The 19494-nt window shown below is 33.6% G+C and overlaps 2 protein-coding genes across 6 annotated transcripts in view; one reads left to right on the top strand and one right to left on the bottom strand.

Annotated features, from left to right (window-relative positions):
- LOC121376302 (protein YIPF5-like) overlaps nt 1-19494 on the top strand; it is a 71428-nt gene that overhangs the window by 29464 nt on the left and 22470 nt on the right. The gene's annotated exons all lie outside the window — the stretch shown is intronic.
- On the bottom strand, nt 1404-19076 carry LOC121376300. 3 transcript variants are annotated; one of them, XM_041504136.1, is made up of 2 exons: nt 18930-19076; nt 1404-4717 (listed from the first exon to the last, which is right to left on the bottom strand). In XM_041504136.1, exon 2 carries the CDS (start codon nt 4632-4634, stop codon nt 2463-2465), a length of 2172 nt encoding a protein of 723 aa, XP_041360070.1. In that variant the 5' UTR covers nt 4635-4717; nt 18930-19076; the 3' UTR covers nt 1404-2462. The 3 variants fall into 3 exon arrangements, with proteins under 3 accessions (XP_041360070.1, XP_041360072.1, XP_041360071.1); XM_041504138.1 differs by lacking the exon at nt 18930-19076 and adding an exon at nt 6163-6332; XM_041504137.1 differs by lacking the exon at nt 18930-19076 and adding an exon at nt 6012-6139.

Raw genomic sequence — 19494 nt, 5'->3', positions numbered from 1 at the left:
TATATATATACACATATATATATATATATACATACATATATATATATACATACATATATATATATATATACATATACATACATATATATACATATACACATATACATATACACATACACATACACATACACATACACATACACATACACATACACACACATATATATATATATATATATATATATATATATATATATATATATATATATATATATATATATATACAATTAACAAATCTCTACTGGTGGAATTCTAGATTTCACCAGTAGAGATTGGAGTTCATGTTTCCACTAGTAGGGTAAAACGTTCACATCATTTAATCATTTTATCATTTTATCAATAACATATTTATAATGACCAAACTATATTCCAAAAATGAAGGCATTAACTACTGACATTTTCACACTGCACAAAAACAAACAAATTGTATTTTAATAAATTGTATTTTTTATATATATATATATATATATATATATATATATATATATATATATATATATATATATATATATATATATATATATATATATAAAACACACGCGCACACATGCACGCACACACACAAGAGAAATTAGTAAAAGTATTTAAATATCAAATTAAAAGCACTCTTAGGTAGAAAATACTGTATTTCCCATGACCAATAAAATAGAGTGCTCTACTACCCAAAAAATCTAAAGCGAAAATAACATCCAGAAATCAAATGACAAACATTTATTACTTTAAAATATCACTAACAAAATTATACGTGTATCATAACAGTAGGGGCAGAATGTTTAAGCATTATAAATGTATGTAGTTGCATGTGTTTAAGACATAAACAGGCTTTGTAAATTTGGCCCTATATGTTTTAATAACTGACAATGATGCCAAAAATAAAATAAGGGCAGGATTAATAATAGTGCACACCTGAGGTGTAATGCTGCTTTTTGTACATAACCTGTGTGGCACAAGTTGTTTTTTACGTCTCTAGACCAAGTGTTGAAACAATCATGATAGACACGAAATAGCTGTACATAATAAATGGTTCTCCTTTGTTATAAAATTAAATTAAAATCCAACTACAAAAAGTACAATGTGTATTATTTGATTGATGATGCCTTTTTATCAAACCATTATTATAAGGACATTCTTATATAGTTACAACTAATAATGCCAAAACTGTGATAACAATTATTGTAACATTATGACACACAATGTATATTAATGCAAACTAAAATAAATAAGAGGATAATAAACGAGTTACCAGTTATTATCAAATGTATGTCCCGAGTGAAATAATTTTCACTTTCACAAGCTTTAGCAAGTGACAAATTAAAATTATTTCATGAGGAACATAAATTTGATAATAGCTAGTACCGAGTTTGTTATTCTGCTTATTACCCCAGTAAAAAAAATGTGTAAGTCTTTAATATCGATATACATACATGTACATGTATAGAAATGATGTAAACCACTTTACACATTGTTCTGAATATTGCTGTAACTTTGTATTTTAATCCCATTCACAGATAATTTTCAAAAACCAAAGTTCTATTTATACTGTTAAAACAGCTATAATGAATTGCATTAAAATAATATTGTATTACAAATTTAACACGGTAAAAGGAGAGCTGTAAATGCAAACTTTTTAAACTACATGACGTCATTTTGTGTGTTTGCTAAATTGTAATGACGTTATATTTGGTACCAACAAGGTCATTGGTTTGTAAGCATCAAATCAACCAATAAGTATTGTATGTTACACCATTGGAGAATATTTCTCACTGAGAAAATATGAAAAATGTTTTTCCATTTATGAGTGACCACTGGGGTAATAATATGATATATACATATATATCTCGTTACTCTAAGACGGACACCCTCAGGACCAAGTGAAATGTCTGGTTTTAAGAGGTATCCGGTTCAGAGAGGTTAAGTTCTGTACTGATTTTTAAAAAGGGTCCGTGAAAAATGTCTGGTTTTGAGGGAATTCCAGTTTACAGAGGGTCCAGTTTTGAGAGGTTTCACTGTAATAAAATAGTTTTATTATCTGATTTATGTGCAGAATGAAAATGAAACTAGTTATTGTGCCTTTAAATTTAATATTTAACTATATTGTATATAAGTAATTAGTGTTTAATTTTATATTTAAATAATTGTATTTGCATGCATTTATGATTTTAAAAAATTCTTATACCACTTCTTTTCAAAATTCATCTCGTAGAATCTGCAGTTTACCAGCAACATTTAGTAGAATCTAGAATTTTAATCTCTAGTTTCTAACAGATTCTGATTGGTACCACAACATATATGGCATTAGAGAAGAAAGTCCAACTTTATAAAAAAACATAACATTTCTCCAAACCAACCACTATTATTGACAGTTTTTGAATTTTCAATACATTATTGAGAAGTGTGAAAGTTTAATTTTAAAATCATTTGGTATCAATTTGTCTAATAACAAAAGTGAATGTGTAAGTGTTTTAAACAGGAGTTCCTGGTGTGATATTCAGAAATCCTGGTCTGTCAACAACATAACTTGGTCTCTCTGACATCTGTAGCATCTGTTCAATTTCACTGCTTGTGTCACACTCACTACCCAGTACATGTTCCCTTGATTTAGACACCCTTGGTGGTTTCCTTGGACCAGGTGAACTGTACTGTAAGTTCCCAACAGAAACACTTTTCTTTGTATTTAGCACTCGTCGTGAATTGGGCATGGTCCTTGTGTTAGGATACTGTAGTTCCCTACAGTCTTGATAATCCCTATTGAAACGTTCCATCCTTGGATCTCGATAATCCTGATAGTCCTGGTAATCCTGATAGTCTTGATAATCTCTGTAATAGGGGTCACCGTAATCGCTGTAATCATGGTAATCTCTGTATGGGTCTCTGTATATTTGTGTAGAATGTGCACTAACTGGTGTTCTTGGGATGTGTCCATTTGATATATAATATTCTGTTGGCCTTTGTGGTGTGTGTGATAAAGAATACATCCTTTGAGAATCATTGAAAGGGTCACCCGGTTCAAAGAAGGAAGATGTGTTGTTTTCCAGTAAAGGTGTAGTAGATTCTGTGTGTGATCCTGGTAACTTTTGACTTCGAAATGTGGAGTACATCTGACTCAAGTCCTCTGGATCAGAGAGTTCACTGCCAAATGATATGTATGTATTTCCATTTGGAGAAGCTGGATTGTGATAAATGTTTGAAACAGAAGTATTCAGCATTCCTGATTCATCAGGGTCTGGTGTGCTCACTTTGTCTTTATTGTGATTAGAATCATTAGAATGAGAATCTGTGTTGTCACTGTTATCTATTGATTTAGACATGGAGACATCTCCATTTGTAATAAAATGCTCTTTGACTTGAAGAGCTATTTGTTGTTTTTGTTGCTGCTGGTGTCTTCGCCATCGACCTGTTCCACAGACAATAACTCCAACAATCAACATGATAAGCAATAACCCACCGATAACTGAAACAGCAATAATGATACTTTTCACATCCACAGTGGTCTCAGTAGCATCATTGGCAAGTGCTGCTGCTGGGGTAATTGATTTTGGATCAACTCCAACTAGTGTCACAGTGTACAAAATGGAAGTGACCCCAAGAATATTTTTCACCTCACATTTATAAAAACCAATGTCCTCATACTGGAAATTCTTAACTTCTAATATACTGTCTCTTGTGAATGAGCCGATTTCAGAAATTGAGTATTTTTTATCGTTTGTAAAGATGTTCAGTTTCTTGTTGTTTTTATACCATGATGCCTCACTTTTGGTGACAGAAAAATATTTGCAGTACAGACGCACATCTTCCTCTAGTTTTACAGTCATTTGGGAACCGCTTGTATACATTTCAACTGGGCAAGCAAAATGATTCTCAGGAATATCTGCAATCTTTTTGTCCTGGACCATAGATGGACCATCACATTCTGGCTCTAGACCAGGAAACTGCCATCTGATTTTATACAAATCAGTCATATTTGTTAACCATATTTTGAGCCATCGTATCCTGCAGTCACAAAACCAAGGATTGTTATATAAACTTATTGTCATTAAATGATAATCAAAATACTGAAAGAGACCATCTTCAAGTGACTGTATGGCATTGTTTTGTAATTGTAAGTTTTGTAGCATATTTAATCCAATGAATGCATTATTTTGAATATAGCGCAGATAGTTCCCCTCCAAGTGCAATAGTTTGAGAGATGGTACTCCTAAAAATGCATTATTTTCAATATGTGAAATACTGTTTCCACTCAGATAGAGCTGAATAAGATTTGGCATGTTCTGTAGAGCATCTGTAGGAACAGACTTCAAGAAATTGCCAGATAGGTCCAAATACTGAAGATTGGATAATTTATTAAATGCACCTTCTTCAATTTTACTGATTTTATTGTTTCGCAAAAGAAGTTTTCTTAATGGTGTATACTTCATGAAACTGTTTTCCACAAGTACTGTAAGTATATTATGACTCATATCCAGTAACTGGATGTCTTGATGTAAAGCCCATGGTATGTATTCATAGGCCAAGGAACTGCAGTTGGCATCCGAATGATCTGAATAATGGGTAGTTGTGCAGATGTTGGAACCGTTTGTCAGAGTTATCCATAAGAGACCCAGTAAAAATATCCCTTGGTGCTTTGCTGCAGCCATTATTCTAATTCATCACAAAATGGTGATCACTTCAATGTTTTAGACATTTTATATCACTTGTGTGTAATTCCACAGGACTGTATCTGAAAAGATATAAAAAGTATTAAAATATTAGTGTTAATGTATTTGTTCAACAAAACATCTTTTACATATAATATAACAAACATTATGTGAACCCGTTTATTACTCTCAACTGTATTTCAAGTAATTTGGTTCTGAAATCAACTATTCATGCTTAAAAATCAAGTACCTAGTGTGTTTTACTGTGAATTAAACACCTCAACCATGTCCATCAAAATACAGCTTCATAATACTTTTTGTTTCACCTTGGTTAATATTCAGCCAGCCAGAAGAGATCATGGCTGTCAACTGGTTGTCAACGTACTGTTTCTTTGGAAACTCATTGTATAGCTTGAATTTATTGGCTGTTTACTTATAGACATAAGGATATTTACATTATATTGAGTCTGTTGAATACTCTTTTCTTCTTCTGTTTTTTTTCTCTAAGAATTAGTTTATCTAATTCAGAATTTGAATGCAAGCTATTTCTTTAATAATTTTGTTCTATGGATCTTTATCCCACCATGTCTCATCCCATGGTGAACAAATAATGTTGACATTTTAAACAGTAAAGTTTTAAAAAATATGCCAAGATTATGGTAAATATTTCAATATTTTAATGCTGGTTTATCAGTATTTTAGAGGGTAACTTAATTAATGTAGCAGTAACCATCAATGGTTCATGGAGAGAGAGGGAGAGAGAGAGAGAGAGAGAGAGAGAGAGAGAGAGAGAGAGAGAGAGAGAGAGAGAGAGAGAGAGAGAGAGAGAGAGAGAGAGAGAGAGAGAGAGAGAGACAGAGAGAGACAGACAGACAGACAGAGACAAGACAGACACACAGAGACAAGACAGACACACAGAGACAGACACAGACACACAGGCAGACACACAGAGAGACACACAGGCAGGCAGGCAGGCAGGCAGACAGACAGACAGACAGACAGACAGACAGACAGGCAGACAGACAGACAGACACACAGACACACACACACACACACACACACACACACACACACACACACACACACACACACACACACAGTGTTGAACAGGTCTCTTCATGTCCCCAAACTACCCCAACAGGTTGAAGCCTTTCAAGCCTTCAAATTTCCATCCCCCAGGCCATCACACTGACAGATACATGTAGTATGATATACACTCTGCATGCCCTTTAGTACAATGTAGTTAAGACATATAACTGCATTTTGGCACAATATAACAGAAATACATGTACATATAAATAGCAGTAAACTTATATGTGATACAAACCCACAGTTACAAATCTATATATCAGGTATAACTGAAAGTTAAAACCGTACCTGTACTGCCACATTTTATAATGCATGCACCCAGTATGTAAAGGTGTACCAGTGTATATTTCCATAAATAGATAAGTCAGCCTTCCTGCTTATGACCAATCCTTGTGAAACCACCACATTGTTTAAAAGAGTAACACACTTAGTGACCTACATGCATGACATCTAACATCATGATGAGCTGTCACTCACACCTGGACACATCTTTCAGCAGCTTTATCCTCTCACCAGATTACACTTGTACATCCCTCTGCTCAGTGCACAAATCAACAGAAAGGCTGGGTGAAACGGACACCCAACCAGCCATTACCTAGCTGATGACGTAACCAGGCAAGTTGGATGATGAATGGCCTAGTAGAAAATTAGTGTTATGTGATATATAGCTCAACATGTTTATCCAAGAGTGCAATATGAAATACACCTTCTGGCCGTGGAGTTGTGAGCTGGCTATGTCAGCATGTGAATCCACGGCTGGCGTGCCTGAACCGCAAGGATATGGGCACGTTAAAAGAGTTCCTTCCTTCCATATGATATACATACTGCAGGTTTATCCATTTAGCACCAGTTGCCGATATATACATTATAGGATTTTATTTCTATTATTGTTTGTAAATAAAATTAAATGATAGCTAAATTAATATTTAAATTTAAGTACTAATGTACCAGTCATTTGTTAAATAGGTAATTATTACCAAAAGAAATAGCATAGAAAATATCAATACTATTAGAGCCTGTGTAATAAAATTAAAGCAAAATGTGTTTGTCATATTTATCAGTGAAGAAGTAAAAGTAATAAATTGCTATTTTGACGAAACATTTTTTCTCTCCCATTAAAGGCAGGCTGGATCACACTGATTACATCAACAGAAACAAATGGTTGCTAATGTAAATGTAAGCTGATTAGAGAACATTTTACACAGTAGTCTCAACTGAACAGTTATTTTTTCTGTCACTTATACATTAACAAATTGATATCAAGTATGGTATGATAATTTCGTGAATGTAGCTTATAGGATAAAGTACTTGTCACAACAAATTAATTACGTATATTTTAACTACCTTTGTCGATAGTTCAGTCATTTATTAATGGTGCAAAAATAATTGTCATATCATAATTTGTCTTTTTGACTGCATCCCAAATTCACACATCCCGCTCCCCTCATAACTAAGACAACCATCATTTGTGCAAACAGATTTGCATGGATCTAATAAATTTAATGATATGTTTAAAATTTGACTACATGTGATTCAGACAAATTTGCTTATAGTCCGACTATGTGATCTGAAATTGGATATGTCCATTTTCATAAATATTAATTATCTTTAAAGTAAAAAACCTTAAAACATTATAAATCAAATTTGGATTATTTTAGTATTGAATATTTCTATCAATATATATATATATATATATATATATAGTTAAACTTCATTACCTTGATGTTGAATGGACCAAACCAAAAAAATATGAGATAACAGTATATCGAGATAAATATGGTAGGTTTTTTTTTAGAACATTATGCCACAAGACCATTTCCTGACCTCAAGATATCAAGGGGTAACAAGATAACGGGGATTAAGATGCTGACATTTGACTGTAAATATATATATCTTCAGTATATTAACAGGTCATATACAGTGAATGCAGTATTCACCATCATGTGGTCTCTTATCAGTGTATCTTTGAATTGCACATGGTGAAGCCCGGTTTCGTCTTTGGTGGATGGGTCAGAAGTGAAACTAATTGATGTAATTCTTTTTGTCTTCAAAGTATGTGCTTTATACTTTTGCTATATGTTCCAAACATGACCAATAGTTTTATTTGCCCCAGTTTAGTTTTAGAGTGTTCCAGTATTCCATTTTTTATTCCACATTAAATTTATTAATGATAACTGGTTATGCAAAATGAAATAGGTTTCCTGGTTGTTTTGGTATAATCCATTAATGGTTAAAAAAAAAAATGTTCTTAAAGGTTTGTTAAATGTTCATATAAATCTTCCATCAGACATTAAAAAGAACCAATTAACATTATGAAATAATAGTACAACATACATGAGAACTAATATAATATTATCATGATCTAACAAACGTACAAAGCTGAATGACACATAAGGATGTAAACTGTGATAATGCATCCATAACTGGCTATTCTGTCCTAATTATTTGACTGCACTTATATATATATATATATATATCTTGGTAAACAGACTATGCTGTCTTGTAGCCAATTCTACTGATGTTGATTTGAGTATAACTTAGCAGCTCATCAAAATATAACATTACCATGCTATTCCAGTTGGGTTTTTGGCAAATTCTGACTTTTTTCAGTGGTCTTAAGACTGTTATCAAACTTCACAAAACTCTACCAAAAGCCAGCTAGTTGTGTGTGATAACAGTAACTAAGAGCTGTTGGTAATGTTAGTATTTTAACAGTGAATTAGCCATTACTGAATTTGGGTGAGACAGACTGGCTCCTGGTAAACACCTTGATCCTATCACCAGTAGCTTTCAGCCACAGGCCATGATTGTAGGTTACTGAAAAGTCAGCAAGTCATTAAGAACCAACAGCAAATTATAAACTTTATAAAGATTCCTTTGACCGCAAAACCCCGTGATGAATGCTCGAATTTTTGACTGACAAATACTTGTCTTGGCTATAAATAAAAACCGGCCTCGGTGGTGTCATGGTAAATTAAGCCATCAGACAAAAGGTTGGTAGGTACTGGGCTGTGGTACTGGGTTCACAGCCCAGCACCGGCTCCCACCCAGAGCATGTTTTAATAACTCAGTGGGTAGGTGTAACACCACCACACCCTCTTCTCTCTCACTAACCACTAACAACTAACCACTAACCACTAATCTGCTGTCCTGTACAGACAGTCCAGATAGCTGAGGTGTGTCACTGTGTCCAGGACAGTATGCTTTAACCTTAATTGGATATAATCACGAAACTAAGTTGAAATGAATGAATAATTGAAATTTAGAAATGTTGACGAGAGAGAGAGAGAGAGAGAGAGAGTGAGAGAGAGAGAGAGAGAGAGAGAGAGAGAGAGAGAGAGAGAGAGAGAGAGTGAGAGTGTGAGAGTGTGAGTGAGTGTGAGTGTGAGTGTGAGAGTGAGAGTGAGAGTGAGAGTGAGAGTGAGAGTGAGAGTGAGAGTGAGTGTGTGTGAGAGTGAGTGTGAGAGTGAGAGAGAGTGAATATGTGTGTGCTGTCTTTCAAGGGGCACTACCATTGATGGAGGGGGGGGGGGGGGGGTTCCAGATAGGCTTGCTCAAATTATATTACCAGTCATATGAATGTAGACAAAAATGGTATCGGGTAACAATGACTGTAAAATGTTCTGAGAGTTGTGCCATTATTTCTCTTTCCCCCTCCCCTTAATTGTGTCATTGTTATCTGTGCCATTTTACCATGCTATTTTCACCTGTGTAATTTTTACTGTTTACCTATCGTACATGTAAACATGTGCATCCATATAGACTTATTATACATAAAAAAAACCCTAGAGAGTACATAAACTGCATGGCTGCATTTAAGTCCATCTTCTTTTGGCCTATATGCATATAGATGAACAGAGGTCATGCTCAAGCTGAGCTGGCTTGGATACTTTGTTTAAGACTGCAAACATATACATGTATGCTTATAATTTAACTAATGATTAATAATGTACTGGTGTGTTTAGCAAATTAATACCAATTTAAAAGAACCATGTGCCTGTTCTAGTATTTAATATGCTAGTATTTAACATGCATTCAAGCATGTACATATATATGTAGCATTGTGTAGATTTATTTTTCTACTATATCCCCTACCATGCAGCCTCCATATTAAATGTTTATTTTCCCCCCAATAATTTCAGTTTAAAAAAACTAGTAACAAAAATGTTTTATTTTAAGTTTAGTAGGATAAATTAAACAAATCAAAATATTTTCAAACTCTCTGAAGAGATTTCTTCACTATGGGTGAACATTGCTGTTTTATGTATATATTGACTAATGTTCTTAAAACTACACATACAAAAAGAACATTTTTGTTATTTTGAAAGCACATTTCCCTTTCTTTGCAAGTCAAGTTAAAGTGAAATTATTTACCAGAAACACTTAAAAGTTAAAATGAATTCTTATACAAGGTATATTATATTAAAAAAAATTCTCAAATATAATTTCTGTATCACTGAGTAAAGTATGCAGCCATATATCACATGAGTCATGCTTGCATGATGAGTGTCATATCAAATTACACACTTGACAAGATGAGGTATTAATCACATTTGACTGTAAACATAAAATAATATTATTATGTAACTTTTTATCAGTTTACCTGTAAATTGTCACGTTTGATAAAAAGAGCATCATCTACAGAAAGAAGCTGGATGAACCACCGAAACATTACAATAAATAACAAAGTAACCCATTAGAACGATTATATTTTATTTGTTTACTAGCAATATTTGTGTTGCATATAAGTCTAGATTTTGTGTTCAGTATAAGACTTCATGCATGCAGTTGAGTAGACTATCTATAGCTATGCCATCCTGGCTGTATATAAGAGAAAGAAAAAGCCAGCCAGATGAACGAGCTACTCTCGACCCACTAACGAGCTATTCTCGATTTAAAACCTATACTAGCTCGCACATTTACCTTTCAACCGACCGTTCAAAATTGCGCCAAATTTCCTCAACAAAAATGCGCACCTTTTCTCTTAGGCATTAACAGCTCCATTCAAATTCCATAGCACCACCACCACCCCTCCCGCCTGCTACCGATTCAATCGGGCTGCTGGTGCTGCCTTGCACCTGCCAGCGTAGGCGGTCCCTCCTTGCCCCCCCCCCCCCCCCCCCCCCACCTTTCCTGTCATGGACGGAAGAGCCGGCCTTGGCCGGCTCGTGCCCACGACAGGCGTGCGCTACAACAGCTTGTTCTGAATGTGCACGTAAAACCCTATGACCTGACCTGACCAGCCAGATGCTTGACTTGCCAAACAGTCTACTGTTGTTGGTCATTGTTAAAGAATGCTGCTTCCATACAGATATGGTAATTAGTCCTTGTCAACATAAACAAGGAAAAATGTTTGAACTTGTCAAGAAAGATGATGGTTGGACATGATATACAAAGCTATTTTTGGTGTAGCTGTGAATATACAAGGGGTTTATGAGTTCATGTTTCATGATACTTAATCTAAAAAAAAATGGATTGGTTATTGTCATAATATTACTGTTACTTTTAATAAATAAGATAATGTCAGTTCCAAAATGGTAATGGTAAAACTGTCTACATTTTGTAACAAATGTATATTTTTGGATTCATTGTGTAATCTTCAACTATAATGACAGAGCCATGATGGCTCGCATATCATATACAAGGGCCTGAGAGGAGTGTGGTTGAATGAAGACCAGCTCATTGAACACTTGTAGTCATACCAAATAGGAAAGCAATCCTTGAAAAGAATCACAAGTTAAAAAGTTCCAAATGACCTCAGCAATCCCTAGACATTACAGTTATGGTACAGATGCTGTGTTACTAAAAGACTCATTTGGTGAACAAACACATCAAATATGACAACCATTCACTGAAATGTTTTAGAGTTGAAACTATTTTCAAAAAAAAGTTCCATATGACTGTGACTGTGGGGTGTGTGCAGATTAAATAATCACCTGGTGAATATTCATCCAGTTAGAACCTATCTATTTGAATATCAGAATCCATGCAATGGATCTTGAAAATATATATATTTAGTTTTCAGCAGACAGCTGAAGAAATTTACTATTCCGTCACATTGCAATGGATAATCGTTGGAGGAATTGAGCTGCATGTACATGAATTGTAGTTAACTTGATTACGATAAAAGTCAAAATGTGTTCTATCAAAAACTACCTATCTTCCTTTCCTCATTTTGTGTGTCCTTCTCTCCCAACTCCTTTATCTCTGTGCCTGCCATAATTAGTGTTGTGCTGTATACTTCCTATGCTACATATGTTTGACCATGCAATTTTTATTACAAGAACAAGATTATTTCCACATGAAATTATTAGAATATTCTAGGATTGGCATGTCAGATTAAGATAGAAATGTCTTATCTACTTATTGTGTAAACACCAACTAAGATGCATATTAATATTCAACTTGAGTAACATGAAATACAGCACATAAAGATAAAATATAAAAAACATTTCCGGTGTATTCCATGCAGACTGGTAATCACAACCTCCCTAATGTGTACACATTATCTTGTACGTGGATCTACTAGTATTTCTATATTTTTTTACAATATATAAAATTACCATTTTAATAACAAGATAAACAATTAAGTTTTATTGATGGAAACTACAAAAAGAATTTACTTTACTCACATGATTCAAGTGACAAAACACTCAATTCCTACAGCAATTATCCATTGCAATGTGGCGAAAGAGTAAATTCCTTCAGCTGTCTACTGAACACTAAATATATTTCCAATATCCATTGCATGGATTCTGATATTCAATTAGATCTCTACTGGCAATGACCTTTCGTGTCTGGGATGCCATATTGAAAGCCTTTCAAGTTCTCTTGAATCATTGTAACAAGGAAATTGATGGGAGGCTGTGCGGCTACACAGCACTACAGCAGCTGATGAGATGGAGCTAATTCTGCTACAAACAGCAGATACAATTTCTGTGTTCATTGCAAGAATCCTAATAAAACAAAGGATTTCATGCTGCAACGACGCAACACCAGCCGTTTAACTGAAGAGTGTTTTTATGAACTATACTGGAATAAAACTGGGGATGTAGCTTCAGCCTGCCTGCTTCAGCTACTCAGCTACCACACAGAAGCTACAGAGCATGTACAAAGGAATGAATCCAGTATATTAACTAGCCCAGTTCCCCAGGGATAGTGTAAATCAAACCTTGTAACCAATTATATGGCAACACCTCAACTTGACAGGGACAAAACACCCGCCTGTATCATTGTTACAAGCTGAAACCTCTATACCAGTTCTGCTGACCAAGTTACATAACTTTTATCACTTTGGATAAGGTGGGAGAGTAAACAAAAAAGATAAACTAGCATTTGTGTACCTTTTTGTTGAATAAAATATGAAGCTGAAATGGTTTTAAGAGATGGACATGCTTATTTGATGTTTCAAATAATCGTATATGCTTAATGTAGATTTTAAAATATAAATCGATAATTTATTTTTTATCTTTAAAGAAATTTAATTGGCACATCTCTGCTGACTGACATATTCACACTAGGTGGTAATGAAAAAGAGTGAGTGTGAAATTGTCTGATACAAGTTTTTAATTAGCTTTTTGGCAAATTAGGGGGGAAAAGTATTCCTTCAACATATCATCTGATTATGGTATTATATAAGCTGATGGTTTAAGTGAAAAGATAGTTGCTTGCAAGTTGTTTGCTATTACCTCTGACAAAAGCTGCATGTATATCATAGAAACATGTACATGAAAAGCTTCAGTAACTGTATAATCAAAGTACAGAATTTGTCTGTTTCATATAAAAAATCCCAGTTGCTACTAATGGAAAAGGGTGGCAGGTTTCCTTTCTAAGACTGTCAGAATTACCAACTGTTTGACTTGACATACAATAGCTAATGATTAATAAATCAGTGTGCTCTATAGTGGTGTTGTTAAACTAAACAAACTTATAACTTTTGTCTCTGGTTTTTTTTTTTCTTCTTCTTTTTTGAGTCTGATGGGGTGGCAGGATTTACATATAGCTCAATGCATGAGATGCATGGGTCATAGAATCTAATCTCGTCTCAAATGGGTTTCCACCATCTCAACCAGTGCCCCCACGACTGGTATATCAAAGGCCATTATATATGCTGTTCTGTATGTTAGCAAGTGCATATGAAAGATCCCTCGTTGCTAATGGAAAAATAATGAGTTTTTCTGAAAACATGTCGGAATTAACAAATGTTTGATACCCAATAGCCAATAATTAATTGATGAATGTGCTCTAGTGGTGTCTTTTAACAAAACAATTTTCACTGACTTTTGTATGTTACATGTACATGCAAAACAGTTCTGTAAAGTTTCATGTCAGATTAAAGAAAAAAGGAAGAAATGTTTTAATTTAACAGTGCATTCAGTAAATTGAAGAATTATCCTGTGTTAAAATTGATGATGTATAGAATGAGGAATGGTTAATAAATATTAGTTTTATTATTTTTAAAATGTACATACTGCATTTAGAAACATTTGGTTTTTATTAAACATTTTGTAGGCACACAAATTTTTTTATTGCATTTTTCATATGGATTTTTGTTACTGTAGTAACCATATAATGTAACAAACTGTTTAAATCAAAACAATTTAAGCTCATATATCATGATGTCTATGATAATGTGGGTTTGGGGGAGGGGGGATTTGTCTTAATAAACATTATTCATCTGAAAACAGTTTGGGTGTGAAGTTGTGACTGTATTCAGAGTATGTAGGGAATAGGAAATTAGTAGCCTCAGACAATGAGCATGTAATTTGGCTAGGCCAAAATCATAAATAATCATTGTAGGTAAAGAATGAACATAATAATGCAAGACATTAATGTGGGGGTTTTGTTTGCAGTCAGTAATATATAACATAGTACACTGGCTTCTATTTACTAGATACCAATGGTTGTCAAAGTTGTGCAGTTATGTAACCACTTTTTAAAAAGTATCAGATGACTCTTATGTGGGTTCGAAAGTTGACATAAATGGAAAAAGAGAATTGAATGCATTGCAGACACGAACTTGTGCAGTTAATTGGCGGTATTACTGACTAATGTGTACACACAACAAATGATGCCAAGGCTGAAGCTTTGAGACTTTAAATCACATTACTGGTGAACTGTAATGACATTATAGTATGGACTTTTTAAGACAGTAACTTTTTTTCTAAAATTTATAAAACTGAGCCATAAATGTGACATTGAAACAAGCCATTAACAAAATCAATATGAGTCTTTCTCTCACACTGGTCGTGGTTTCCTATTGATTCTCATCTGTGGATAGTGTTAGGATAATGGGTGCATGTTTGCATTCCACAAGACTGGCTGGTATTGACTGTCACAATGAATCCTCATTCTCATTCACATTTCTGATATTGTAATATTTAACATGTGGTTTTAAAAACTGCATCTTTCATGAATGAGATTATTTCGTCTTGCATAACAGTACTAAAACAATATTACCAATGTTGGTTTCATCAGCACAAATACGTCAATTGTAGTTTAATATAAAGTAGTGTACAAATACATTTATGTTCTCTTATCATGTTTAGCAGCAAAATCTTTTAGTATTTAAATTAGACCCTCAAATGTTGATTATTATGGATGTAATGTAATTCTTGCATAAACTGATGAAACAACTTAAGTGCAAGAGGAATACATGGAGTAACAGAACAGCATTTCTTACTAATTAGCACTTTCCTTTTAACAGGGTAGTACATACCATGTCCTTTAATATGCAAGTCAAGGAACACTGGTCAGAATGGTAAAAACTCTTAAAGGATTTATCAATAAATCAATGGGTTCAGTTCTTTAACCCATTGCAATTTGCACCTCAACTAAGCATCCTGTTCCCTATTCAGTTTGAATCCATGTCTTCATTATTTGTTACAGACTTAAATTCTGACAAAATAATACTTCTTGTTTAATATCATGTATTTTTCAGATTTTTTTTAAAAGTCACAGTTATGTTTATTTTATTTAAACAACAAAATGATAGTTTATATTTAATTACCTGAAATTTCATAAATCTCATTACCCTCTCTTGTATAAATAACCATAAGTCATTATTACATGTTTAAGATTCCTTTTTATTTTTATAGTTCCTCCATTTACTGAATCTTAGAAAACCTCATTTAATATTCAATATATGATTCCTTTCTTTAAATAATGTATGCATTAGTGTAAGGGACCCAATCAGATACAAAACCATTAAAAACATTTATGTAGAAAAGCAGTTAAAATGTTTTTCCATTTAACTGCATGATCTTGCTCATATATATTAGTATTGGGATGTACCATACTAGTGTCATAACAGGACAGTTGATGAAAACAACATGTCACCTATTAATATTGTGTTATTCTTTGATGTATGTTGTAGTGTGCAGGCTTCTTCAAACCTATCTTATAGCAGTGTGAGAAGTTTTCCAGTTAGCTCATGATGAACTGTTTACTAAGGTTGTCTGTAATTAGACATACCTCAGCTGTGATATTTCTTGTTTGTACTTCCTCACCTGGTATTTTGATATAAATGCCATGACTCGGTTAGGATGTGTCAATATTATTTTAAAGTCATATATGTGAGAAGAGCAAAATAACTGCCTGTTGGTTTTAGTTTTTATTTTCATTTGTTTTAGTAAATCAGGAACATAAATATTTTATGATAAAGCAGACAAGAAAAAAAATATATATGCTTATGTTTGTATTGACAAAATAATATCTTATGACATTCAGAATCGGTTGAATATTGAAATTTGTAAACTTAATCATCTTGTCTAGCCCTCTAAGTTAACTTTTCTGTCTAGGTGTCTAGGAGCCAGATGACACCTACATATATTTTTTTAGTCAAGTAACAAATTTAGGAGTCATGTTTATATGTGTGTGTGTGCGTGTGTATGTGCGTGTGTATGTGCATGTGTATGTACGTGCGTGCATGTGTATTAAAGTCCTGTCCCGCTACTGTTAATTTATTATTAATAAAACTCTCAAATCCATGTTATGCAGAAATACAATATCGAAGTTTAATTAATTTAATGCATACATATACACACATTAATATTATTTCAGTTATTTTCCTCTCTGATTTTTAATTACTGTGCATGAAAGGAAAAGGGGAAAAAGTGCCTTTTAGTCTTAACATCGTTTTTCAATCAGTTTGCTTGTAAGTATTACATTCGGGAATCTTTGGATTATTTGGGATTCGCTGATAGGTAATTGGTTTTGTACGTACTTTATGCTGATCAGTGTGTTTTTGTGTTGCATAAAAAAAAGTTGACTGAGATCCCGGTCTGTGTTAATCATGTGATCGTCTTTTTATTTCTTCTTCAAGTTGTTGACACGATCATAATGTTTTGTTAAAATTATTACTTTTCTTTTAAATACAGCGTTTCATAAGGTACACAACAAAACATGTATGACTATTTAGATATATTTTACTCTGATAATATTTACTTGTTAAAATTTGATTCGATTTGTTTAACGAACAATTTTGCGGTTTGTTTTCGTGGTGACTATATTAAAGATGATATAATGATTTTTTTAGTTGTATGACATAGAAAGTGAGTGGATTTCACCCATTCAAATAAAACAAGGTTGAAATTAGTAGTATATAGTGACTATTTTGCTTGAATCATCCCCTATAGTGTAATAACATTCAGGGATTTTTAGAGACATTGTTCAGTCAGACTACAGTAATTCTATAACGGCGGGAAGTTTGTAATTATATTGAAATGGGCTAATTTTATAAATAGCTTGACATCAGGCTATGAAGTTTCATGTTGTCAAAAGAGCTGTTTGTGCACTGGCATGTGGCTTTGGGCACATACTATATAACTGGGTACTTATATTGTCATGACATCCACATTAAATATTTGATGTACATGTAGCAGAGAATACATATTTTTAGCCTAGCTGACATTTTATTTGTCAGTTGAACTTGTTTCATCGTCTGGTACCCATTGTTATTAGTGAAGTTTGTTTACCTGCTAGTTTTGAGCCAGTTCAGAATTGGCTTAATGTATACATTCATGCATTTATATACAGTCTGTATTTAATGGAATTTAATATTCAAATATAATATATTATAAGATATTTGAATAGTAAATTAATTGTACTTTGATATTTTCTTGAAACAGCCTTTGTTGATAAGTGCGATTGTTGAAAAAAAAGTGATTTTCAAATTGTTCCAGTATTGAGTATAAGGTTGAGGGGTCAGTCCAAAATGTTGCCTAAAGAATAAATATATTTATTGCATGGATGGTTGAAGTTGTGAGGACTCTGAGAACTGTTTCTGTGTGAATTTGGACATATAGCATGGTTGTGTGCCAGCAAATCATCTGGTTTGACAGACAAAGCATTTTTGTCCTGAGGAATGTTGATTTTACAGCAGCTGGTAATAATACATTGTGGTCGAAATCAGTGAACAAAACAAAACATGACACAAATAGAACATGGTCTGCCGTTAGTGGATGTCTTTAGGTGAACATTTGTACACACGATTTTAGGATTTTCTGCCTCTGTAAATAGTACAGGTCACTTTTGACTTTACATACTGCCTGAAACTAGTGGTCTTCATGCATGTACAGTAGTACAGAACATTTGTAGATGTGATAATAAAATGAAAAAAAATAAAGCACAGTACAAAGTGTCTTTCTTCTATTTTTAGACACAACACTTACAAGCGGCAGTGAAACACAAAGCATGTGTACTTGATCCAATGATAAGCTTATTTTAAAACAGGTATGCATGCATTAATCACCTGCAGTATGGTGACACACAGGCATGTGTTGCTGGGGCTTCATTTGGACTTGCACATGATTACGTGTGTTCATGTATATCAATACATAAATGTATATTGCTGTGTATTGTGTTTATTGGCCATCACCGACTGTCTGTCTCCAGCTTACCACACCCACATCAGTTAAATTATACTCTTTAAATCTGATTGATTAACAATAATATATGTGTACATTGATCACGTAATTCTACTTCACCTTAAAATTATGTACTTTATTTACATTATATGGGCTAAAAGGCAAAATATATTTTATGAAAATGGGTTAAATTCAGCACTGTAGCAGTATTACAACTGATTGTAATTTGGCTTGTCCAGTGATACACTACTAGTACTAGACAAACCGGCATCCATGCTGTGTACATGTACAGTAGTTTACTTGAGATATTTTACCCACTGATACATGTATGTTTGCTTACCTGTAAACATTGTACAACATCTGCTGGTTCAGAAAAATTCCATATTGGTTAATCCCAGATAGTTAAAAAATGTGGTAGAAGGATGAACAAGTGATACACCGATGACAGACCACTGTGACAACAGCAGACAGAGTATGACACTGTGTGCTGTTTCTTGGGGACCTGTCTTAGGTTTGCATTATAAAGCAACTATTGATCACTGGCTGCCAGGCTGGGAACAGTCACGTGACCTGGGCCCAGTTGCATAAAATCAATATTAAGTGTTGTGAAAGCCATGTGTGAATACAGTAGCTTTTATTGCGCATATAACAATTTGCAGCTGAAATTCAGGGTCTCAGGCATTCCAAGAAAATGAAGTATTAGAGTCAGATTTTGAGGCAGAAGTCGTTGCTTTTTTCTTTTTGTAAGATTTGAAGACCATGCCATGAAAAAATAAACTTGAGTGGAGTAATGGTCAAAACTGTATTGCGATATGTTGTGATGTAGCAAACCCATATTGCAATATGTATTGCAATATAGTTAATATTATTTAATACATGCATTGATATTTCTTTTTTTCAAATGA

The sequence above is a fragment of the Gigantopelta aegis genome, chromosome 6, assembly GCF_016097555.1.
Source record: "Gigantopelta aegis isolate Gae_Host chromosome 6, Gae_host_genome, whole genome shotgun sequence".
NCBI lineage: Eukaryota > Metazoa > Mollusca > Gastropoda > Neomphalida > Peltospiridae > Gigantopelta > Gigantopelta aegis.
This window is presented reverse-complemented; position numbering and strand designations above follow the sequence as displayed.

Bases quoted from the DNA above. Each gene is read 5' to 3' on its own strand.
- LOC121376300 (XM_041504136.1), bottom strand. From the start codon at position 4,634: ATGGCTGCAGCAAAGCACCAAGGGATATTTTTACTGGGTCTCTTATGG.